Raw genomic sequence first — 26,777 nt, 5'->3', positions numbered from 1 at the left:
ATCAGCTTCACAGCCAGGAAAGAGGAAACTGAAAATTTTAGTAATTTAGCATATCTGAGAAGCATTGTCAATAAGGAGGGCAGAACAGATCAGGGCATAAAAACAAAGATTGGTAAGCTGCCTTCAGTGTGCTTAGACCCATCTGGAGACCACAACACTCAGGATCTTTAACATGAATGTGTAGATGGTTCTGTTATGCACATGTGAAACATAGTGAGTCACAAAGCTCCAAACATTTGTGAATAGATATCTCTGAGATATCCTTTGAGTGAGATGGCAGAAGAGGCTCACAAACAAAGCCTTGTAGAAACACAACCTATTGAAACTCAAATCAAAACAAATAAGTGTGGTTAGCTAGGACATACACCTAACAGAAACTAGTTTCCAACATTACAAGGTAAGCTCTCTGATGGACACCCCAAGAGAGATAGAAACATGACATACCAAAAGCAGCAAAGAGAAGGCCCACAGAAACTGAAATACTGGCAGGTGGTTACACCTAGGGACAATTGTATTCCATTGCCAAAGACTGAGGCAGATAGAAATCCCTTGTTGGTTTTATATGCGCTACACAGAGTCAAACAAATTAATATAATATAACATAACATACTTCTTACATATCAGGAAGTTGGGGCAGTTGCTTTCTTTGAGGTGTATGACCATATGAGGCAGCCTCTTTGGTGAGAGTAATGGTCAAACGTAGGCTGATGGTAAAATATATTTAAGAAAGGCGGCGAGCTGGCAGAAACGTTAGCACGCCGGGCGAAATGCGTAGCTGTATTTCGTCTGCTGTTACGTTCTGGGTTCAAATTCCACCGAGGTCCACTCTGCCTTTCATCCTTTCGGGGTCGGTAAATTAAGTACCAGTTACGCACTGGGGTCGATGTAATCGACTTAACCCGTTTGTCTGTCCTCTCTGTGTTTAGCCCCTTGTGGGTAGTAAAGAAATATATATTTAAGAAAGAGGACCACCAATTTGGCTATCATGTGAAGTGGCCAAAACTCGTGCAATGTCCCTGATACACTACTGTGTTAGCAATGTCAGGATCACCATTATAATATTGAAAGGTGCCAGGACCTGATGATGGAACAGACACAATACCTTCTTTAGAAATTGGTGATGATGCTGGTAACATATCTAAAATGAACAGAAGTTGATGGCACTGAGCTTTCAAATGTTCTCATCTCTGTTTCATAATTTATCTTTAGCTAGGTTTTGAAAAAGAATTTTCTAAGCTAAACCTCTTTGCGTATAAGCTAATTAAAAGGCACTACCTGTACCCTTTGATTGGTTTATCCTGTAGCATGTAAACATTTGGTATTTTTTGTTCAGTTAACTGCATTGCTCTAGACCTTTTAGCACTTCACTTGTTAACTCAGTTAAAGAATAATGATTCTTTCTGATATGTATTCCTCATTTTCATCATTACTTTATTCTCCATTATCTCCTCTCTCCAGACATACAAACACCTGTACAATATCTGAGTGATTTATAATAATGAAGATTAGCTATAATAAGTGTGGTTAGCTAGGAAATACACCTAACAGAAACTAGTTTCCAACATTACAAGGCAAGCTCTTTGTATCTTAAGATCTCATCGCCACTATTTTTACCTTTTTCCAGTTTCACCCCAATCACTCCTACCCTCTCTTTTATAGTAAGAGAAGCTATCTAGCTCCCCATACAGCAAGGAAACATTATAGATCATTCAGAAATTGTACAGGTATTTGTATGTCTGGAGAAACAAGATATTGGAGAATAAAATCATGATGAAAATGAGGAAGACAAAACAGCAAGAATCATTATTCTTTTATTCAATAAACAAGTGAAGTACTAAAAGGTCTAGAACAGGAAATACCAAATGTTTACATGCTATAGTTTTTTCTGTCCTGTCTCTCTCACTTTAACCCTTCATCCCTATTGAAGCTCCATTCATTCGAAGAGGGTCTTGGTTTTACAGGCTGCATAGCAATCTCATTAGTATTGGTGCCAAAAAAGGGCACCCACTTCACACTGTATAATGGTTGGCACCAGGAAGGGCATCCAGCTGTAGAAAAATTCTTTCTCAGAAATAAATGCCAAATTTCTTGCCTTTTCTCTTCTCCATGAGGTAGTGATACTGTTCTGAAAGTTTGACAATCAGTTTATACCTGTCTCATGAGATGTGTGTAATAGTAAAACTATACCTCCTATGCAATAAATATGTAAATATGCTCAGGTTCTAGTTTCTAGTGTCCTGAAAAGTGACACTGAAAATTCTATTCCACTAAAATAAACTGTAGCCTTTTCATTGTTCAAAGTGTCTAAGTCGTCTATTATAAATCCATTGATGTCTAGAATACACTCATTACAGGAATAAAAAATGAAGCTAGTACATGACTGCTACTGTATTCTTTAAGTGCAGAAGGATGAAAGATAAAAATCAGCTTGGTGGGATTCAAACTCAAAATCTAAAGGAGTAGTAAATACTGCAACCCATTTTGTCTGACACTAATGATTTGTTAAACCCTTTTTAAGGTGAGAAGATGTGATTTTAGTAAAATTTGGCTGTTATTTCTAGTGATTAGATAGAGCCTGCATGAGTAATTGTGTCACTCAGTCCATATATAATATTTCACATGGTTTGGGCAATGACTTTTTATCATAATGGTTCGCTTAACCTTTTTGCTATCATATTTCTGTTGTTTCAATTAATATTAAAGATGAAGAATTAGTAGTATAACATTGTCATTATTAATCTGTTGTTTTGATCATAAATTAGCATGAAATTTTGAGGGAAGGTTCTAATTGATTACTTTAAAATAGGAAGTCTGTATCATAGGATCAGGGCTGGAGTTGGTATTAAAAGGGTTGTGTTCCATAATGTCTGCTCTCTTATGGTGTTCAGTGGAGGTACATGGCTTAGTGGTTAAGGTGTTGGGCTTATAATTGTAAGATTGTGGTTTTGATTGCTGGACCGGGTGACACTTCATTTCATGCTGTTCCAGTCCACTCAGCTGGCAAAAATGAGTAATCCTGTGATGGTCTGGTGTCCCATCCAAGTGGGGAATGAATATGCCATGGAAACCAGCCCTTATGAACTGGCATAACTTGAGAAGGAAACTTTACCTTTTTTATTATGGTATTTTGTATGTAGTGTAGGGATTTGAAGCCAAACACAAGATACTAAGTAAAGAATCACTAGTAAATCACTACAGTTTCACATGATTCATCTATAAATTGGGTAGTCAGCATGAAACTGTGATTTGGCTCATAAGATGATCTAAGATGTGCTCCCTTTTCACCTTATAAAAATCGTTTGGTGCCCAACTCAGCCAGATGGCCCTGGGCATTCAAATAGATAGCTTTGAGCATTTGTGCAGACAGCTTCAGGCAGTTATGCTGATGGTCTTGGCAGACCACTAAGACAAACAGCTTTGGTATGATTTCAGAGCAAATTTTATCTAGAACCTTCCCAACCTCAGAGTAACAGCCAGTATTTTAATTTTTTTCACATCCTTTTCATTTGAGTGATTCCAAATAATTTGCACTTAAATATGGTAACTTCCCATGGTATTATGGATATTTCTTCTTTCAATACTTTTTGACACAAAAACACATCCTCCTACCTTTGTCTCTTCTATTTCCTCTGAACTGGTGATGTTTCATTAGACAATTGAAGACAAAATTCAAGCTCTGATGGATAGACTCATGTAATTACAGTTACCTTGATACCCTACATGTTTGAATTCTTGGTGCTGCATATCTTCAAGAAATTGTTCATTCAGTCCCTGTGGGAGACTAATGACATGTTGTTGGTATCACAACCGTTTTGGTGCAAACACACGCAAATACACTCAATCATGTTCTTTTAAAATTAGCCACTCAAACACAGAAAAACAGCAGTTCCTGGGATTAAGCATGACAACATTTCTTGGCATAATTTCAATAAGTTGCATCTTTCATATTCATGACACTATTTCCAAATATTAGTTCCTGGTACATTCAGGAGCAGCCTATTTGTCAGTAAAGCACTTTTGCCATTTCTTAGAAGGAAGAACTTCAGTTATACTGATCTTAAACTATAAACCTACATGTTATAATTCAAAAGAGATAAATATTTCCTATGGGACATTAGACACTTTGATAATATTTCGAAGATTATTGAGTATATATGCCATGTCAAGGGTGCTGAAAATTCTGCAGTAGATACATTATCTTGTAGCAGAAGCACGTTTGGTATTTACCTTTAGCTACCCACATTTTGCTTCTTGACTTTTAGATACTCATTTTGGCTCATCACATGATGTCCATTCCATTTAGCTTTACCTAGACTGTCCACCCCTTAACGTGATAGACTATCCTTGTGTCTCTATATCAGCTATTTAAGGGATGATTTTCCTGCAAATTCCAAGTAGAGGTGAGTTTGTTATGTGTGAGCTTTTATCTTTGATATGAGGTTAATATTTACCAATTTGCATTTTCAGTAAGGAGAGATTTGTAACCAGAATCTTTAATGCTATGTTTTGCGTTTCTTCTAACATTTAACTTCATCTCAAAGAAACATTGTGAAACCATGTAAACTTTTTGACAGAGTTCTATTTGTTGTACCAGTTGATGTATTCACTTAAGCATTGGAAATAAATGTTGCAGTGTGGTAAATTTTAACTTGCTTTTGTATTTTCTTATTGATATTCATTCTGACTCATTTTAATCAGAAGACTTTAAATCATCTGAACTTAAACTGCATAGCATTCATTCAACAACAATCTTCGCTAAAATCCCATGTTCCTATCAATGCTTTGCATATCTTACAAACTTATTACTTGATCATGGCTACATGAATTTTATCTCTGTATTTATTGTGTTCAATGCACATATTTTTGCTCTTGTGTTGGCATTTTGAATTTGTATGTTATTTTGTTGTTTTATTATCTTGTTCTTCTCACTTACACTGCAAATTACTGGAAGAAGACAGCTGTAGGGATTTGAACCCCAACTGCAAAACATTCTATTTAAAACCATAAATAAACCACTACAGTTTCATTTGATTGATCTATAAATTGATCAATGAGCAGGAAGCTGTGGTGTGATATGGCTCATCAGATGATCTAAAATTCACTCACTTTTCACTCTATAAAAAATTGTTTGGTGTCTAACTCAGCCAGTGACTTGCAGTAGTTTGACAGATCACTAAGACAGATGACCTTAGCAGACTGCTATGACAGATGACTTCAGTAAACAACTAAGAGCAGATGGCCTTGTCAGTATTCACATAGACCACCTGGGCACTCACAGAATGCAGATCGCTAAGATCAGACCACCTCTGGCTCTCAGACAGATCACCTCGAGCAAGAAATAGTTTGTGGTACACAACGTATTACAAGTAGCTTCCTACCAGACACAGTACGGTTCTCTCCTCCCAGTTGGCTGTTATATTATCAGCACTTTTCTTTTACAAACAGCCAACACAGTAAATCATATCCAGCAATAAATATGCTAACAACACAATACACACATACATTGCAACCACCACAATGGTGAACAAACACCCTCATGACAATAGCATAGCTGAATGGTTAATTTGCTTCACACTTATATGATTCTAGGTTTGATTCCATTGTATGGCATCTCAGATGTGTCTTTTAATCTAAGACTTAGTTCTATCTAAATCTTGCAAGTGAAAGTGGGGAGACAAAAACTGTTTGAAAGCCTGTAAAATAACTTGATCCTGTAAATCAGTCATTGAAAATGATGGAGAATTTACAAAATTTGTAATACTATCCTTTTAATCATGACATGATTATTTATTATGAATAATATTGCTCAAGTGTAAGGCAACGAGCTGACAGAATCATTAAGCACACTGGGTAAAATGCTTAGTGGTATTTTGGCCGTCTTTATATTCTGAGTTCAAATTCCACCAAGGTTGACTTAGCTTTTTATCCCTTCAGGGTCGATAAAATAAGTACCAGTTGAACACTGGAGTTGATGTAAATGACTAGCACCCTCCTACCACCACAATTTCAGGCCTCGAGCCTGTTGTAGAAAGGAGTATTTCCAAGGGGTTGCTTCTAGATCCAACTCATTCGTGTCAGGTATACAGACTCATCTACTGAATGACGATTATAGTGTTGTAGAATAAAACAAGTTAAGAATCTGACCTCCCAAGTAGCTTCTTGTCTGTCGAAAAAGGGAAGAGAAGAATAGTGAATATCAATGAAAGAGCTAAGCTATGACTACAGAGTGGTCCCCTTCGACAACAATATGTTTCCCTTCAGAAAAAAAATTGCTTATTTTTTAATGAAATTTTGCAGAGATATAGTTTTGAAAATATAGATTACGATTATATTGATTGATAATATTGGTTTCAAATTATGGCACAAAGCCAGCAATTTCGGTGAAGGGGATAAGTTGATAACATCGACCCCAGTAATCAACTGGTACTTATTTTTTTGCTTCCAAAAGGATGAAAGTCAAAGTCAGCCGCGGCAGAATTTGCTAATATTAAAAATTAATTTTTTTTTCTTTCTTCGCTTACATTTGTGTTTTCTTCGGTTTTGGATTTCTATTTATGTGATTCTGTATTATATATGTATCATGTGTGTGTGTGTTATATACGTAATTATTAAATTCGAAGAATCGAAATAAAGTAAAAGTGCTTTCTATAAAAAAAATTAGGTAATCTTTCAGTATATGGTGATTAAAAAGTAAGTAAAGATTGGAGGACTAACAAGGGGAGATAAATACGTCAGCTTAACGTAGACATTGGCTATAGCCACCAAAAAGTGAGCAAAAGTCTCTTTCTTTGGTACAGAATTCCTCTATATAAGCGCGTGTAAATATGAAACGAATAAATTATTTGACGTCGTAATTTTCTTTTTACCCGCACCCATATATTCTCCACATTTTGCGTAAGGGCGTCGTTATTTGTCGGATCTACAAAGTTCTGATGCACAATCACTTCGTGAGTGGACATACCATTATTTAGGTATGAGAACCTAATTATTTCCTCTTTAATTTTTATTTATTTTTCAAACACCATATACTGACAGATTACCAAAATGTTTAAGGTGTTTTGAATTATTCCTCACCTAATTTTATTTCCTTATAACATTTTGAAATGCGTGTTTTTAAGAGACGATTTTCAGAAATACTTTACAGAGAGTGTTAATTATGTAATGTTAATGTTTGAAACATATAAGCCTGAAAAAGAAAAAAAGGTGAAAACAGGTAAAATTACAGAAATTAGTTATCCTAAAGTCAAAGCAGCTGGGGGAGGAAGGAGAAAAACGATCAAAAACTCTTTCGCAAGTCCTTTTTTTGTAAATTTCATCAATATAATTGCAATCTACATCATCGAAAACATATTTCTGCAAAATTTCCTTAAATAATATGCAATTATCAGAAAGTTATGACAAAACGGAAGTCTGTGGCACCAATCTGTACTTGTGCCCGTTAATCGAGTCTTTATCCACACACAACTCTGGTCAGTTGCTACAGCAACTGTCAATGTTTATTGTGGTACAACGAGATTTAATACTGAAGTCTCGATCAAATCTCGTGTTATCTATCATGGCGTCTTACTCTGGTTTGTTTCTCCATTAACTTTCTTCTAAATTTCTTTCTTCCCTTTTTCATTTGATGTAATTTAAAGAAGAGGAGAAAATAACTATAATAGAAAATAAGCTGTTGTTTGTGATATTTTGTTCATCCAAATATAAACTCGTGGAAGCTGTGAGCATTGACAGTGTGTTTTATAATGAATCCGTCATCATCGGCTTACAGTGATGATACATATTATCATCAGCATCACCAACGTGGCCAACAGAGTAGACCACTACCTCCATCACCACTACCTCCATCACAACAACATCAACCATATGACACAAATAATGACAACTTCTCTTCCAGACCCTACGGCGAGAGCCAACGTACGTTCCGCAACTTTCCCCCTAGCGAACAACAGCACCGGGGTACCAGATATAACCATCCTGATGAGGGAAATTATTATAAAGATCATGACTCCAAAAACTACCCCCCACCTTACGGCCGAACTGAAGGAGCTTTGCCACCGTATAATTATTCTGATCATCCAAGGTCTAGTAATACTAACAACAACAACAATAACACGAGGAACATGTTACATTCGAACTCTCTTCCACCAATCACTAATGACAACAACTACCCGCCGAAATACAGCAGAAGCGGTTTCAGACCAGAACAGTTTCCTAACACTAACTTACCACCACCACCACCGCCGCCACGCCCACCGCCATTACACATGCATCAACAAGTGACGACAAGGTTACCGTCACAGCCACCACCGACTCGTCCTCAACCACCGCTGCCACCACCCATCAGGGACCAAGCTGGATTCTACTCGGGAGTGAATTACATTCCCCAACAGAAGAACGTTGCAACACCAGAGTATCCGGCCAACTTCAACCTGCCCCCTTTCCCCGGCCTCGACACATCGTGTCCCCCACCTTCCCTGCCGCCTCTGCCACCCCTACCACTACCACCGGTGATACCCCATACTTCATCTGCCCCATCCTCTGCTGGTCCATCACCACTGCCTCCACAGTACTTGAAACCTTGTTCTGCACCGATGTATCTAGGAACCGACAGTTCTAATTCCATTGTTTCTAGCATCCCATCCAATGCCACTTCTGTTCCCCCTCCTCCCCCTCTCGGTCCCAGTTTTATTTCTCCCCCGCCCCCTCCTCTGGCCGACACCTTAAATACGAATCAATTACACGGGGATAATAATTTTAACACTCCATCAAACAGTGGACTGTCTGATGTGACTTTAGCGACATCAAACTTCAGTGTTCCACCTCCTCTGACGCCAGTTTATGGGAACAGGATCCCACAAAAACCTGACAGTTCTGTAGATTCTGAATATTCCCAAATCGATGATGCCTTACAACTCCAAAGACAACAAGACAAAGAATGGATTAAGCAAAAGTTTTCCACGAAAATCCAGGACCGGCCTGCAAAGAAACCTTCAACCATAACGGTATGTTCAAATTGGAAGATTTTCTTATCATTTTATTGTTTAGCTCCAGATTGAACAGACAGACGAACGAATGAATGTATTTGACTCATGTCTTTGTTTCAGGCATAGTGTATCGAGGAAGACATTATCCAAAGTGTCTTCTGTCTCTTGTATAATTTGAAATGACAATCTACATCTGACAGTGTAGTTGCTGATGTACAAAAAGATGAGATGGTCACAACTGGAATATCTCTGATCATAGGTCAGCGTGACCAAAGCTGCTTGGTGACCAAACAGCATACAAGAAATATGCTTTCAAGAGTGTAGATTATGTAATGTTGATATTTCAAACATAAATCGGCATAATTAAATAGATAAAGTGAAAATTGCTTGCAATATAGAAAACTGGTAGTCACACTGATGGTGTTGGTGGTGAAGTTGTATCCGAAATTACACTCCTCTGCCATTTTATTTTTTTTCTAAAATGATAAAACTGAGGGGCACAAACCTATAGTAATACTGACTAGAATGCCTCAGGAAAGAATTACAAGATGGATTCAAGCTGAGCCAATTGGTAGGAGACCCAGGAATAGACCGAGAATGAGATGGTTTAATAATATCCATGGTCTCAGTGGTCTAATGACAGTTGATAAGTCAAGGAGGTGCCTGAGGACTCTCCAAGAATAGTGAGTAGAGAACACGGATGGATTTGAATATACCCATTTTACTTTTATGCTATTTGTAATGCATTCCTCTTATAAGTTTCAGTTTTAAGGCAGTGTTTATAATGTACTGAGTTAAAGTCTGAGCCTTGAGTAAATGTGTTGCACAGGTGATTATAAATACTTTGTGGTTCAAATCTAGGCACCATGTTGTGTCCAAGACAGACATTTAATACTCAACAGCTTAGTCCATTTAGTACCAATGAGTAAAACAGCTTACCATTATAAGCAGCTACACCATTGTAAATTTGAGATGCGTTTCATAAACTTCCACTACTGAGTTCAGTTTCATGTATATTTTATTGTGAGAAATCGGTGTGGGTATTGCAGGTGAAAATATTGTAACTCTTGGGGAAAGTGATTAAGTAATCAGGTTTGGATTTTTCACTTGGCAAACCTACAGTTTCTTCATTTTAGTTCTTGTAAATATGCTTAATTGTAAAGTATTAGATGAATATGGCAACAGAATAATCTATAATAGATCAATAGTTATAGAGTGATATTGATTGGTAGATTATTTTACTGACACAATAAGTAAAACAGCGATCAGTTATATTAATGGATCAAATATGAAATCTGAGGAGAAGAGCGATGGCTTGTGTCAATGTAAGAGGATTTGATAAGAGATCAGTTATGGTGAAGGGCATAGTCGCTAATGTTTCTGGCCCTTTGCACTGTGTCTGAGAGTGGTCATCATTTTTAAGTCCACTTTTTCTATGCTGACATAATTTGGATGAAATTTCATGGTCAGATGTCTCTCCTGATGTCAACCTTTACTTGTTTTCATGTATTCCACATCCTCACACATCAGACCTCTGAGCTGTCAGATTTTTTGTTCATTCAGAACATAAACAATACCACCACTGCCCAAGTAGTGTCAATGTAAAGACAGCCTTCCATACAGTTGCTATCAAATTCCACTCAGCCTTCTAAGGCAAGAAACATGTTTTGTCTTTTCCCTTCTTTCATTCTTTAATTTCTCACCTTCATCACTGTTATAGCTCCCCTCAGTTGAAGGGGATTTAGTCTTGCAAACTTCATTAGTGCTAGTATTGCAAATAATAAAAATCACAATACAGTGTGTACTGTAAAGTGGATGGTGTTTCGAAGGGCTGTAGAAACCATGCCAAAGCATGGAACACAATGCAGTTTTGGACCTGTCAGATCTTGCCATAGATGCTGAAAGATGATTATGATAGTCCTGCCTGTTATTTAAGAAGAGAGTATAAAAGTGTTGTCTCTGAAATTTTGAGGCTAATTATATTAATAAGTTATTGCATTGCTTGGATTTAGTAGTTCCTTTCTTGTTTCAAACACATACTCTGACTGACTTGTTAGGATGAAAGCATATAACAGCTTTGTTAATGAAGATTGCTTTCTTTTTAAATTTAAATATCATGGACATCCTAGTGATTTTGGGATGTGGTACTCCAGGCTGTTATCATTCCCTGGTTAAATATGACTACTTTTGAAATAACTCTAACAATCAGGACTATAACTGATCCTTTCACACTAGTGTAAGATTGACAATGGCTAGGTCTCAGCATGTACATATCATATTTCATGTGAATGTGTAAAATTGATAGTAGCCCAAAGTGTGCAGAGAAGCACAATTTCATCAACTAATTCCATACCTCAATGTCCCCAGTTAATAATGCGGGTGATGGTGATAATCATCTTTGTCCACCTACCTTATGATAATAAAACTTTATTGGATCATTGATTCAAAGAATATCTGGTGTAATATATCAGTTTTTAAATTCAAATTTGTTATTCAGATCTGGGAATCACAGAATCTTGTCCGTCAAATGCTGCTGACTGCTGGACAACTTCATAAATTAAAGAAAACCCTAGAGAATATTCATGAAACTGCCACTGAAGAGGAATGGTTGGCTGAAATTAGAAAAATCGAAGCAACAAAGGTAACATATTCATATTTTATGCATGACACATCTTTTCACTGTTTTTGTTTTACATATTAATTTTTTATTATGTTAATGTTGGTCAGATGATTCCTATCAGCAAAATTGTTTTTTTCATTTGGATGTTCTATGCAGTTATTTGACCTGCTAGATATAGAAGCTAAATTTCTCAAATCACACCCTAGTGTTGAGATAAAAAAATAAGGACACAAGATAATGTAAACATAGATATAGTAATCTCTCACCATATCGCACACTCAATACATCGCTGATTTTTCTGGCTGATGTATGTAAATTTATATTGTGGAGTCCTCAGTATATCCAGATATCTGCAGTCGATAGGTATTTATATTTTTTTAGATTTTAATTATTTCTGTGGAAGGTTTTGGAACATAACACCCGCGATAGTCAAGGGATTACTGTATACAAAAAAAAAAATGATGGCAGGGCCTGCTTAATCAAAGTTGAATGGAGAGTAACAATTGTGATCTTGGAGTGGAAACTGTTTATTGTCAGTTGGGTAAATAAGAATATGTAGAGTTCTCGGTAGGTTTGAAGACGCATGGGCAAGAGTTACTGCTCATGGTGTGATTTTGTGTACCAGTGTGTGTTGCCTATCATTACATATGCATCAAAAACATGGACTATCAAGAAGAGCATTGAAAATATAGTAAGATCCATGGAATAACAAAAGTGGAGAAATAACAGGATAAGGGTGGTAACAGGTTTAACAGATATTATACGGAGAATAATAATCCTGAAATGGTTTTTCATGGGATGTGTTTAGAAGAAAGCATAATAGGTGGAACAGCAAATTGACAGAGTGGACACCATGTCTAGAAAAGAGAATGAAAGGAAGACCATGCAGAAGTTGGAATGAAGACTTTGTTAAATTCTTTGGCATCCAAACATGCATGAGGAAAACAGTAGATCATGGTTGGTGGAGGCCTTCATCCGGCAGTGGACTGAACATGTGCAAGAATGATGTATGAGGGGGTACTGAAAAGTTCCTGGCTTTAAGGGTATCATGAAAGTTTGATACTTAGTCTATCCTTCCTCACAGTTGCATTAGTTTATATGTCTCCAGAAGATTGTCCTTTGCAGATATCCCTAATCGTTTTGGTTGCTTCATTTTCCAAGATCTGATCCTTTCATAATGATCTGATCCTTTCATAATCCACACTCAAGTCTGCAGGTTTTTCTTGGGTTAATTCTAAAACTCACTTGTTACTGCATTTCCCTTTGTCATCTTGCTTACAACACTTTATCATCGCTATATGGGGTGGGGAGTTGGTCAGCTTTGCCTTTCATTCTTTCAGTGTCTATAAAATATGGTACCACTTGAGTACTAGGGTTAGGGTTGATTTTTATTTTGATGCCAAAATATTGAGACATTGCAAGTGAGGTGTTGACTGTGATAAACCAACCAACCAATATAAAGACAAAAGCAAAAAAATTGTATTACTTATATATTCCTGAAAAACGTATTTTTTGTAGGAGACATTGGAAGATTTACGTCGGAAAATCACTGATAAAAATCTGATTGAAGAACTGGAAAAGAAGGTGAAAGCAAGACTAAAGAAAAGGGTAAGTTTATTGATTGTTTTACTAACTGATCTATGTGACCAAGATGTCTGCCAAGGCAGACATCACTCTGACATTTCATCTGTTAATGCCCTGTTTCTTATGGGGGATATTTCCAGTTTCATTAGCAACAATGTTAAAATTCAGAGTTGCCTAAAACATTTCTTGAGATATTATTACTACTAGTGCATGACCCCTTATGTTATACCTGGAATAAGTAATTCTTTCTTTCAAGGAAATACAGGTATATATATATTCCACAAAGGATTAAACAAAGGAACATAAAACAGTATTGAAATAAAAGAAACATTTGATAGATCAAAATACATATTAGTTTTTAACTATTTTTCTACATGCAGCATTCTATACAACAAACCGCAGATAGAAAATTTTGACAGCCAGTGTCTGTATATATACTATAATTTTAGAAAATTTTATATTTTCATAATTAGGATGCTGGTGGGATCCCCTTGGTAGAGTAAATTTACACTGACCAGCAAGAATTTTTACCTCTGATGAATTCCTGACAATATAGTTATTAAAATTCAGTAAGAGAAAAACAAATATTTATTCATAAGTTAAGAGATTCATAATTTTTTTGTTCCATTCTGCAATGAATTACTTCTTTTAAGAGAAAATAAACATGCACACAGAATCAGACATACATATGGCAAGAGAGTTAGAGAGAGACAGAGAGTGTATTCAGTGAGAGCTCAAGATAAAAAGTGATGGAATCCTCTTGTTGTATCACTTGCTTACACTTTGTGAAACTACTCATTCTTCATTCATGACAAACTGTTTAATAATAAAATGAATTTTAAAATGGTTGTAAGCAAATAATCATTCAACAACATTCTGAAATGATTGAATGCAGGAAACTGAAGTGGACATTGCCTGTGAGTCATCTAGGTTACTTGTGTATTGAGTGAGAGATTGAGGTAAAAACAGTGATAGGAAGATAAGCAAATAGATAGATACATAGCATTTCTTATTGTGAGGAAAGTAACTTATTAAAATTTAACGGAGAAAAATGAATATTTATTTATAAGTTTTCTTAAGAGAAATTTGAAAAACAAAGATTCATAATTGTTCTTTCCATTTTGATGGAATTTTATTTTTAAGAGTGGTAGGTTAATAACTGTGTCAAAAAATATATAAGTGTGTGTGTGTGCGTACATACATACATACAATAGGAGGAAGAGAGGTGAGGGAGCAGTGAGCCAAACCAGAAGTTATGTTGCAAACAGATTCCACAAAAATCATCATAATGATTACTGTTTATATTACCATCTTCATCGTTATTAGCTGTGGCTGACTTGACCTTTTGTCATTCCAGAGTCAATAAAATAGATTACCAGTCACGTATTGGGGATAATTTCACTGACCTTCCTGCCTCCCAAATTTGTCACCTTGCTAAAGCTATAAACTACTACTACTACTAAAGTGGTGAGCTGGCAGAGTCATTAGCATGCCGGACGAAACTACTTGTGGCAGTTCATTCTGAGTTCAACTGCTACTGGGATTGACTTTATCGCTCATCCTTTCAAGGGCAATAAAATAAGTACCATTTGAGCATAGGGGTCAATGTAATTGACTTGCCCCTCTCCTGAAATTGCTCACCTTGTAGCAAAATTTGAAACCATTACTACTACTACTACTACTATTATTATTATTAAGGCGGTGAGGTGGCAGTATTTCATCTGCTGCTACATTCTGAGTTCAAATTCTGTCAAGTTTGACTTTGTCATTCATCCTTTTGGGGGTCAATTAAATAAGTACTAGTGAAACACTGGGGTCAATGTGATCGACTTATCCCCTCCCCCCAAATTTTAGGCCTTGTGCCTACAGTAGAAAGGATTATTATTATTATTATTATTATTATTATATAAGTAGATATCATGATCAATAGGACACCGATTATGTTTCTTATTGGTATCTCATTATGTGGCAAGTTCTCAGCTTTGACTTCCCAAATATTTGGAATAAAATTAAAATTACCCTCCCCAACCACCACTACCAATGTCACCATCATCATCATCCTCATCGTTTTTATTAAATAAGGTGGCAATGGATTGGCAGAAGCATTAGGGTATTAGACAAAATGCTAGGCAGTATTTCTTCTGGCTTTTTATGATCTGAGTTCAAATACCACCCTGGTCATCTTTGCCTTTCATCCATTTGGATGATGAAATAAAAATACCACTCAAGTATTGGTGGGATCACTTTAATCAACTAACTCTTCCTTTCAAAAATTTCTGGCCGTGTGCTAAGTTTAGAAACCATTATTATAAATGGTGCTCTGAATTTCAAAATTGGAAGGAAGTTGTACACAGCATTGTAGCATTGAGTTATGTCTCTTTATGATCTTAGTTTAGCTCTTTTGCTTGCTTGGTGGGTGGTAGTATTTTAAATTTACCTTGAGTAATCAGTTGAGGAAATGGAAGGGGGAGTTTTATCATTTATACCATCTCTCAAAACTATGTGGCCTTATGTCTATGATGGTAGTTAAGGGTAGGGATGTTATTGACTTTAAGATACTGGGCTAAATGGTTTATAGTATTTAGTCATGGTTCATTATGTTCAGAGTTCCAATTTCACTCGAGTCACATTTATTCTTCATTCCACTTGGGTGATGGAAAATAAGACATGTACTGTGATTAGTTTACAACAATTCTTCTGACTTTCTGCTACAAGAACCCCCCCCCATCATTATCACTATTGTTAGGGTGTTGGAGTGGCAAAATGTAAGCATACTGGGATAATTTCCTACCATATTCAAATTTAATCCTCCTTACATCAAGTGTCCAAAACTTGTAGGGTTGGTGACTGATTTTTGTTCCCACCCTGCCAAAAGGTTCGTCTAAGCAAGTACCAGTAAAATAGGGGTCATTCTATCAACAGTATATACTCCTCCTCTACACATTTGTGTCCTCGTGCCAGTGTGATGGCCTAGGGTTTGCACTCATGATCATGTGATCATGGTTTTTATTCTTAGACCAGATGGTGCATTGTGTTCTTGAGCAAAACACTTCATCTCAAGTTGCTCTATGATCACTTCAACACCTGGTATGTGGTACACCATGCACCTGTTCAGGCAACATAGATTTAATGGAGGGGATGAGCTAATATATAGCACATACATTTGATCTCTCTAAAACAAATAATTTGTGCAGGTCTTTTGGCAAAAGATGAACGATCATACATCATCTTCAACAAGATTGGAATGATACAGAGAAGGTTATTGTATTGTGAATGGATGAGGATAGCTGTATGAAAAAAATGTCACACCCTGACGGTTGTGGGAACCTGTGGAAGAGGTAGACCCAGGAAGACCTGGGATGAGGTGGTGAAGCATGACCTTTGAGGCAATAACAATCAACTGAGACCATTGGAGATATGCTGTGCTTGAGAAGACCTGGCAAGCCAAGTGAGACCCTAACTGTGGTCTATGCGAGTGTCGCATAACCGCCCCATTTAAAAGTACTCTTCAATCGTTGGGCAATATACTGTGCTTGAGAAGACCTGTTGAGTCAAGTGAAATCATTGTCGTGGCCGATGCCAGTACCGCCAAACTGGTACCTGTGCCAGCTGACATGTAAAAAGCACCATATTAGTGTGGTCAATGCCAGTCCCACCAGACTGGCTCCTGTTCTGGAGGCACATAAAATGCACCATACGAATGTGATCAATACCAGTGCCACTTGACTGGTCCTGTGCTGGTGGCATGTGAAAAACACCATTCATGTCTGGTTGTTACCAGTGTTGCCTGACTAGCCCTCATGCTGGTGGCATGTAATAAGCACCCACTATACTATTGGTGTGGTTGGCATTAGGCAGGGCATCCAGCTATAGAATCTTTGGTAGATCAGACTGGAACCTGGTGCAACCTTTTGGCTTGCCAGTCCTCGGTCAAACCATCCAACCCATGCCAGCATGGAAAGCAGACATTAAATGATGATGATTAATTAAGTAATGCAGTGGTACACTATGCATATTTTTTATTTGCATAGCTACAGTTAGTAGCTATGCAAGTACAGCTACTAATTATTGTATCATAAATACTAAAGTGATACTTGTTTTGAAAACCTGGTAGACTTGAAACAAATATATTTTTGAGTCTTGTTTATGGAGTATTAAGTAAAAACCTACTCTAAACGGCATAAATCACAAGTTTGATCTTGTGACGATGATGTTTGTTGGAGAAAAACTTTCACCTTCCAACCTTGTGGTTCATTTGTAATTGTAATTAACACAGGAAAACCTAAGAATTTGCTGAAGTTAAAGTACCACTGAACATAGTTGGTGTTTTAATAAGTGGCTTTTATGAAGAGGCTGTTTCTTGAATGTAAGTTGGGTTTTGTAGAAGCTGATCAACTTGTGGACCTAGGTAACCAAGATATTATCTTGATGGTGTTGCAGACATAATTTCTATCTGAGGGTGAAACTAGTGGAAATAACATAATGATAGCTGCTTAAAAGAAACAGTAGAAATACAGGTAGAATATATACAGATTGATGAAATAAATAGATGATAAAAAAAATAACTGACTAAATAACAAAAATTAAGAAAGACAGTGGCTGGATTAATAAGTTGCCATATTTTCCAGCATACAAGTTGAATTTTTCAGCCCCAAAGGTAGTCAACTAAAACACCAAGATGACTCCAGAGGACCAAAAATTCCATGTGAAATGCGTCAGGATTTGGAAAGACGGTGACAATGTTTGAATGTTTATGCTTACACTATATACAATGTTGACTTGTCATCATCATCATCATTTAGCAACTGCTTTCCATGCTGGCATGGGTTGGATGATTTAACAGGAGCTGGCTAAGCAAAAGACTGCACCAGGCTTCAGTGTCTGTTTAGGCATGCTTTTACAGCTGGATGCCCTTCCTAACACCAACTACCCCACTTAGTGGACTGAGTGCTTTTTATGTGGTACCAGCACAGGTAAAGTCAGTTTTGGCATAGAATTTACAGCTGGATGCCCTTCCAAACACCAACCACTTTACAGTGTGGACTGGATGCTTTTTACATGGCACCAACACTGGCAGGGTCACCAAGTAATTTGCAAGGAAAATATGGTAAAATTTTCTAAACTGTTGCCCTCTTCTTTAGATAATTACATTTGAATTAGATTGATTTCTGATTATCATTGAAACTCTTTTTCTTGTATATACATATCATATACATATATGAACCAATCTGGGGCTGTTTGATAATGACTTGAGATCAGAACTGAATGAAACAAAAATCATAGGCACAAAACGTATGATCCTATTAATGAGAATTCAACTTGGATAGTTAGACCCTTAATGGCATTAGGAAGGGCATCCAGATGTAAAAACCATGCCAAAGCAGACATGGAACCGAGGCAGCTCTTCAGCAGGCCAGCTCCTGTTAAACCATCCAACCCATACCAGCATGGAAAAATAGACCTTGACCCTTTAGTGTTTAAACCAATCATACCCAGCCAAAATATTGTACTTGTTTTATGTTCAAACTGGCCAGATCTGGCCTCTCACACCTACCTTGCAGTATCATTTTAAAAATAGACAACCACATCATCGATATCTCAAAGATAAATGTGAGATTAAGTCAAAACAACGTGAATAAATAAACATTATACTCGACAGAATAATCTGAATTCTAAAGGGTTAAAGGATAATGATGATGAATGGATGAAAAAAGGAAAATGAAAGGTTGGAATACCATGAGTAAAATCATCATCATCATCATCATCATTTAAAGTCCACTTTCCATGCTAGCACGATTTGACTGAGGACTGGCAAACTAGATGGCTGCACCAGACTCCAATCTTGATCTGGCAGAGTTTCTACAGCTGGATGCCCTTCCTAATGCCAACCACTCCAAGAGTGTAGTGGGTGCTTTTACGTGCCACTGGCATGGGGGCCAGTCAGGCAGTACTGGCAACGACCTCGCTTGAATCTTTTTACACATACCACCAACACAGGTGACAGTAAGGCAATGCTGGTAACGATCACACTCGAATGGTGCCTTTTATGTGCCACCGGCACAGAAGCCAGTTAGCCGCTCTGGCAACAATCACGCTTGGATGTGCTCTTAGCACCCTACTAGCACGAGGCTCAAGTGCCAATGAAAAGAAATAAGTTATTAATCCTTTTGATGCTAACTTGCCTGATATCACTCCTGGTTCCATGATACAAGCTTCCTGTTTTAAAGTGGTCTAAATTAAAACTTTCCATCAGAATTTTATTTTAATCAGTTTGAAACACCAGTGTAATAATGACAGTTATTTTACTAAATTCTTTATTAGTTTCAAAATTAATTTAAACAAAGGCAGAGTATTTGAATGGAAATATGGTAATAAAAGGATTAAAGGAAACATGAATGGAGTATTACAAAAATAAAAATGGCTGTTTAGGAGTATCTAATATCAGTCTATCATCATCATCATTTTTTATAATGTTCACTTTCTCATGTTTGCATGGATCTGAAGGAATTTGTTGAGGCAATTTTCTATGACCATTGTCAACCCCCACCTGTTTCCAAGAATGGTAATTTTTCTGAACATGTCACAAAACAAATGACAACATTTGTCTGATAGTGACATTCATCTACAATTATTACACATTGTTAAAACAAGGAGACACTAACACACACATACTCACACATATATTATGACTGGCTTCTTATAGCTTTTGCTACCAAATCCACCCATAAGTCTTTGGCCAGCCTGGGGCTGTAGTAGAAGACATTTGTCCAAGGTGCCACATAGTGGGATTGAATCTGAAACATGGTTAGGAGGCAAGCCTCTTAACTACATAGCAATACTTGAACTATTTAATGTAATAAAGCAGAAGTGATAGAGAAATAGGTGCTTGGTGTGGCATTTGAATATATATCGAGCAAGCTAGAGAGACAAAGATCCCTCCACCCAAAAGAACATTCCAACATCAGTTAAGGTGTTGGAAGGTGAAAAGAGCCATCTTTTCATATTTGGTGTTTGAAAACGATGTCATGTTGATGTGTAAGAGTGTGTTTTATGTGAAATATTTAATTTACCAGTTCTGTTTTGATGTTTTAGCTTTTGTAAAAAATGACCAAATACTCTATTGGACACTTTGCTAAAAGAGTTCCATATTCTTCAATGTCTATAAAAATTACATATCCAAAATATATTTGCATTGATTTAATTGGTTCCTCCATTTTCTGCAAAGAAATTGGGTATGAGCCTTCTTCAAAAGATTTCAATATTTTAATATAATATATTTTATTGTTGAAAAGTGAGGGAAAACCATTTCCAGAAAGAGTTAAGGCATTATTTTAATAATTAAATAGAATTAAAATTATAAACAACAATGTAAAAAAATAAATCTGTTAACCATTTTTTACACACACACATATCCTCCTCCTCATCATCATTTAACATCCATATTCTATGTTGGCATGGGTTGGGTGATTTCACAGGATCCATTGTGTCCAAGAACTGCATCATGCTCCTGTGTCTGCTTTGACATGGTTTCTATGGCTGGATGCGCTTCCTAATGCAAGCCACTTTACAGCATGTACTGGGTGCTTCTAATCATGCCACCAGCACCAGTAAGGTTGCCATGCAGCTCACATGACTACAAACCCTGAGAGAGTGGAGTCATCTTCATGCTAGGATATGAGAAGTATGAAAGAAGTTGGGTGGTTCAGAGCAGGTTCTTGAAGAGGATCTGCATGGTTACACACATTTAGTTGGAGAGGGAGAGAAAAAGAAGAATGAAATGATCAGTAGGAGCTGCAAAGAGATAGATCATGGCAATGAGGTGTCTATGTGGTCCCTCAAGACACAAGGTGAGTAGAAAAACGGCTGGATAGGGGATTGGTTTGCAAGGTTATATAAATACATACGTATATATTATTTATTTAAAAAGAATCTATATTGTCTGTCATATCTGAAACTTTAACTGAATTCCTATTTGGTTGCAGTATGTATGGCTCAAGCTTCCCTGGTGTGACCTATTGGAAATATACATGGTGTACCTTTAGGAAGTCTATATTCCATTTTGACTGACCAATCTAGGCAGTTACTCCACTTGCCTGTTTCAGCCTTGTGCCTCTTTAAAAAAAATCAGATAAAACAAAACATATATATCCTTTGTTTAAAACAAAAATTATATTAAAGCTCTGGCTAATATATCAAAGTTGATCAAAGAATGGGCTTCGAAACTCATATATCCTTTTACTTTGAATATCCTTTACATTAATGCACAATATTTGTGTGTCAGGGAGTGACATTTTTTCTTTTCTTTTCATTGTAAGTTCAAGCAATTATGTGTTTTTAGTGACCATCCCTATCAGTGCCTTTTTGTATTTCTGCAATATAAGTGGATATCATGTTTATAACATGTATTGATAGGTTATTGTTATCGTACACTTAAAGATGTGTGATAGCAACATTATATTATCATATTGATGGGGTGTACCTTGATGTCATGTTATATAGCATTAGCAGTATGTTTCTTTTTGATAGCTTGTTATTATAGTTGATATCCTGTTATTTCTTCTTGTTAATATTGTTTACAGAACTAAGGTGGCAAGCTGGCTGAATCATTTGCATGCCAGGTAAAATGCTTCACAGCATTTCATTCATCATTATGTTCTGAGTTCAAATTCCACCAAGGTTGACTTTTCGATTCATCCTTTTGGGATCAATAAAATAACTACCAGTTGAACTCAGAGGGTCAATGTAATTGACTTAACTCCTTCTCCTAAAATTGCTGACCTTGTGCCAAAATTTGAAATCAATATTGTTTACAGAGCTTGTTGATACAGCACATGTCAGTATAAATTGCTATTACATCTGATGATATTACAGTCACTGCATGTGTTGATATCACATTGTTATGATGTTTGTTATAGCTTATAGCATATGTCAATGTTGCACTGTTATGGCATTGAGCTAATGTCATGTCATAGCTCATATCGATATTATGTAATTGTGCATTAGCCAATATCATGTTATAGTTCATATTGATATCACATTGTTGTGTAGTAGCCAAAATTATGTTGTAGTAAATGTTGATATCACATTGTTGTGCAATGACCAATATTACACTGCTTATAGTATATGTTGATTTTACTGTTATGTGTCAATATTGTTATGGCACATGTTAATATCACTGTTATAACATGTCAATATCACTGTGTTATGGCATATTTGATACCATGTTGTGCATGTGTCGGTACTGTCTTGTTATAGCACATCAATATTACATAGTCATAGCATGTGTCATTATTGAACTGTTATAACACCCATTTATAACACATGTTGGTATTCATCATGTAGATATAACATGTGTTGATATAATGCTATAACACTTATAACAATTGTTGGTATCATCTTGTCACAATAGCTATATATTTTGACACTACAGCAAATATTCTATTTGATTCCAAACAACTTCAAATTCCACCAATAATAATTCCAAGTTTAATGGTAACACTTTTTTTTCTTTGCCTGAATATTTTCAACTTCTTTGAAGCATAAGTCACCTATGGGCATCACATTTCCTTCTTAGCTAATAAATTAATTGAATTCATTAATAAAATATTTCTTTTTTCCTTTAAAGCTACGATGAAGATTCAACTTTCAGTTAGTGGTTTTCATTGGTTGGATGTACAATCAAACCAACCAATGAATAACAAGGTGGAAACATATAATGATATGGTTTTTTTATGTTGTTTGTTTCAGCTGTAATTTATTTGTATTTCACTGTTTTATATTTCTGTTTTCTTTCTTTCTTTAGCTCACACACAAACACACACACACACACACACACACAGATAGAAAGGAAGATAAACACAGGTATGCTTAACATGTGTATATACGCATGGAATACAAAATGCAGATTACAGAATAAAGAAAACAAAAGGTGTTACATAACAGTCTTATCTCGAAAGCTGATTTGGGAGATCAGTGACTTATGCCATAATCAAATTCATACATAACAGCTGTGCATGATGTCATAGGTGTGTGTAACAACATAAGTTTCAATGAATTTGTTTAAGCTAGGCTTGGTGATCCTCCTTGGGAGAAGAGTATTTTTTATTCCATAATTTGTATCTTGTATTTCACATAGATATACGGATTAAGCCTAGCCATGTTTATCTGCCTTTCTATCTACATAACGGCTTGGCAAGGATCATTCTTAAAACTAATTTTCAATGCCTGAGGTGCCGGCCCTGGATGAAGAGGTTGGAGTAAAAAATTCTTAATAATCTGAGCACTAACCCTTATTCTCTATACTATGCTTACATTGCATTCTCCTACATCATCATCATTTAATGTCCACTTTCCATGCTGGCATGGGTTAGACAGTTTAACTGGAACTGGCAAGCTGGAGAGCTGCAGCAGGTTCCAGTCTGATTTGGCATGGTTTTTAACTCCTAACCGTAATGCCAACTACTCCAAAAGTGTAATGGGTGTTTTTTACATGCCACTGGCATGGGTGCCATTTACTTGACTGCCAGCAACGGCCATGACTACAATTTCATGGGTGTTATTTACATGACACTAGTAATGGCCATGACTGTGGTTTCATTTGGCTTGACAAGTATTCTCAAACCCAGCATATCGCCAAAGGTTATATTGCCTCTGTGAGGCCTGACATTTGAAGATTATGCTTCACAACCTCATCCCTCACCTCCATGAGTCCCAACATTTAAGGATCATGCTACTGACAACGGCCACAATTATGATTTCATGGGTGCCATTTAAATGACACTGGCAATAGCCATATATATATATATATATGTGTGTATATATATATTAGAAAAAATAAGGTACTCAGAAATCTGGATGGTTGTACATTTACAGATTTTTATTAATATGTCACGTGTTTTTATAAATCATATATTAGCCCTTGCATCTACTCTAGTAGAATCTTCAGATTTGGAGATTCTACTAGAGTAGAATATGTATAGGAATAATAAATTTGTACTCCACAAAAGTATAAAGTAACCCATCAGATTAATGTAAAATTGTTTTCATTATAACTGAACATCTGCTCTAGTAGAATCTGGAGCTTCTACTAGAGTAGATGCAAGCGCTAATATCTGATTTATAAAAACATGTGACATATTAATAAAAATCTGTGAATATAAAACCATCCAAATTTCTGTGTACCTTATTTTTTATAATATATAATACCTGTTCATCACTTCCAAACCTTCTAACACACACACACACACACACACACACACACACACACACTAATGTTTGTTTTTATGTTCACTTATAATGAAAACAATTTTGCATTAATCTGATGGGTTAATTTATATTTTTGTGGAGTACAAATTTATTATTCTTATACAAGAATGTTCTTGACAGTATCTTTGGAATTTCGGCCAGCTAAGCCATTGTCAATGGCCAAAAAGCAAACTGTTGGTATTTCAATTTTATTTCATTACAGTTGTTTCAACAGCTGATAATGACTAATCAGTACATATTATATTGATAATGAGGACATGTAGCTCAGTGGTTAAGGTGTTGCATTCATGATCACAGGATTGTGGTTTCAATTCCCAGATCAAAGGTGCATTGTGTTCTTGAGCAAAACACTTCATTTCTCTATGCTCAGCAGTAAATGAGTAACCCTGCGACGAATTGGTATTCCATTGAGAGGGAATGTTGATCTGTCTGCCTTAGCCAGTGGGATGGCATCATTCAAAAGCTATAGCAATGTGAGGAAGCACATTGTGACCAGTGGTGTATAACAACATCTGAGAGTCTGCGCAATACAGTGGTACCGTGCTACCAGTAATTAACCACCTCATCAGCTAGCATGTTGAAATACCCAATGTTCATCTGATGAGGTGAATGGTTATCAATATAATATGTACTAATTATTGATTATTAACAATCAAAATGATTGTAATGAAATAATTGAAATACCATTGGTCTACTTTCTTGTTATCCTTTTAAACTCTGTGTGTGTGCTTTTGCATGCATTCTGTTGTGAATGAATGCAAGAGAATGAACTCTGCTAAAAGAACTCCAAAACCTGCTGCAGATTTTAAACCAGGCAACATTTTAGACCCATTCTGCCAATTGTTTATTGGAAAGCTTTGAAAAAATCTAGACACTCATTTACTCCCTACTCTGTCCACATCTTCCTAAAATTTTCCAGATTCATCTTTACCTGGAGAAAGCACATTAAGTTCTGCCTGAAACTGGTTAAGGTATTCAAAAGAGAGAGCATAGAGAAAATTTATTGATTTAAACATTAACCAGAGGGTGTGGCTTTCAGTTCCACTTTTCCTCCCCATTGCTATTTTATTGTTGAATATTTTCCACTTACTGAAATTGAAGTTCTGGTTTCTGTTCTCAATTGGAATCACTTCACTTGCATTGTGGAAGTGAAATTTATGTTAAGCTGCTATTTCTTCTTTTTTTTTTTTTTCAATTTTTTTTTTTGGGGGGGGGACACACAAATAGACTGTGTCTATAACCTTCACAGTCTCTCTGAGATAAGGGGCTCATGTCATCATCATTTTAACATCCATTTTTTTTTCCATGCTTACATGGGGTTGGATAGAGTTGCCTTTCCTGTTGTCAACCCCCACCTGCTTCCAAACTAGGTAATATTTCTCTATGACGAAACATGTTTTCACAGAGGATTGGAAATCAACTTGTCTTTCAGTTGTTTTTTAGGTGTTATGTTTAAATCCATTGCAGTTACAACTTATTACATGAATATCAAGACAATTTCACTTAATCCTTCACATTTTGATTCATTTAGCTCTCAGGAATATGTGCTTGATTACCTCTTTATCATCATCATTTAACATTTACTTTTCCATGCTTGTATGGGTCAGATATATTCACTGAGGCAGATATTCTATGGTTGGATGCCTTTCCTGTCACCAACCCATCCCTTTTCCAAAGCAAAATGATTTTCCCGTGGCCAGACTGGAAATGAACAACACCACTTGATGATGGTGATACTCTATTACAACCATCATGTGATTGTCAAGACAAGAATACACACAAACACTCACATGTACATATACAAACACAACATGCACATTTACATATGTGACAAGCTTCTTTCAGTTTCTAACTTCCAAATTCACTCACAAGGCTTTAGTCAGCCTGGAGCTATAGTAGAAGATGCCCAAATTTTCTCAGCATGCTAACTGTAATAATAAACAATAAACTGTTACCCTATCCATGTGGGTAATTTATCTGTTGTCTGCTTACTTTCACAAAACTAGCTCTAGACACTGGCCATTAAAAGCCTCTGGAATCTTAAAAGGCTTTTACATTTTGCTTCCTTTCTGTTACTAATGCCTTTAGGAAAGACAAGAACATCACAACTTCCATTTATACTTGCTCTGAAAATCTTTGGTTCCATGTTCACCCAAAGAAGACAATTGGTAATAACTCCAGAGTATATTTCCATTGCTCAACATATCAGTGACAAAGTAAGCTGTGTTAGAAATAGATATGTTATGATGAAGAAGGTACAGATTTTTTTATTTCTGATCTGGCTTTATCCATTGATTTTGCAGGTTCTCTGAGACTGGTGGATT

At 36.3% G+C, this 26,777-nt stretch overlaps 1 protein-coding gene across 1 annotated transcript in view; it reads left to right on the top strand.

Moving 5' to 3' along the window:
- Window positions 1-7,492: 7,492 nt before the first annotated feature.
- The window catches only part of LOC115218034 (programmed cell death protein 7), a 30,665-nt gene continuing 11,380 nt past the window's right edge, over window positions 7,493-26,777 (top strand). Inside the window, exons 1-3 of the mRNA XM_029787784.2 lie at window positions 7,493-9,002; window positions 11,482-11,625; window positions 13,123-13,212. Of these exons, the coding sequence (XP_029643644.1) occupies window positions 7,743-9,002; window positions 11,482-11,625; window positions 13,123-13,212 (1,494 nt within the window). The 5' untranslated portion in view covers window positions 7,493-7,742. The remainder of the gene's footprint in view (window positions 9,003-11,481; window positions 11,626-13,122; window positions 13,213-26,777) is intronic.

This window comes from Octopus sinensis, linkage group LG12 (genome assembly GCF_006345805.1).
Source record: "Octopus sinensis linkage group LG12, ASM634580v1, whole genome shotgun sequence".
Taxonomy (NCBI): domain Eukaryota; kingdom Metazoa; phylum Mollusca; class Cephalopoda; order Octopoda; family Octopodidae; genus Octopus; species Octopus sinensis.
The sequence above is the reverse complement of the archived record's forward strand: the minus strand, read 5'-3'. Positions and strand labels throughout refer to the sequence as shown.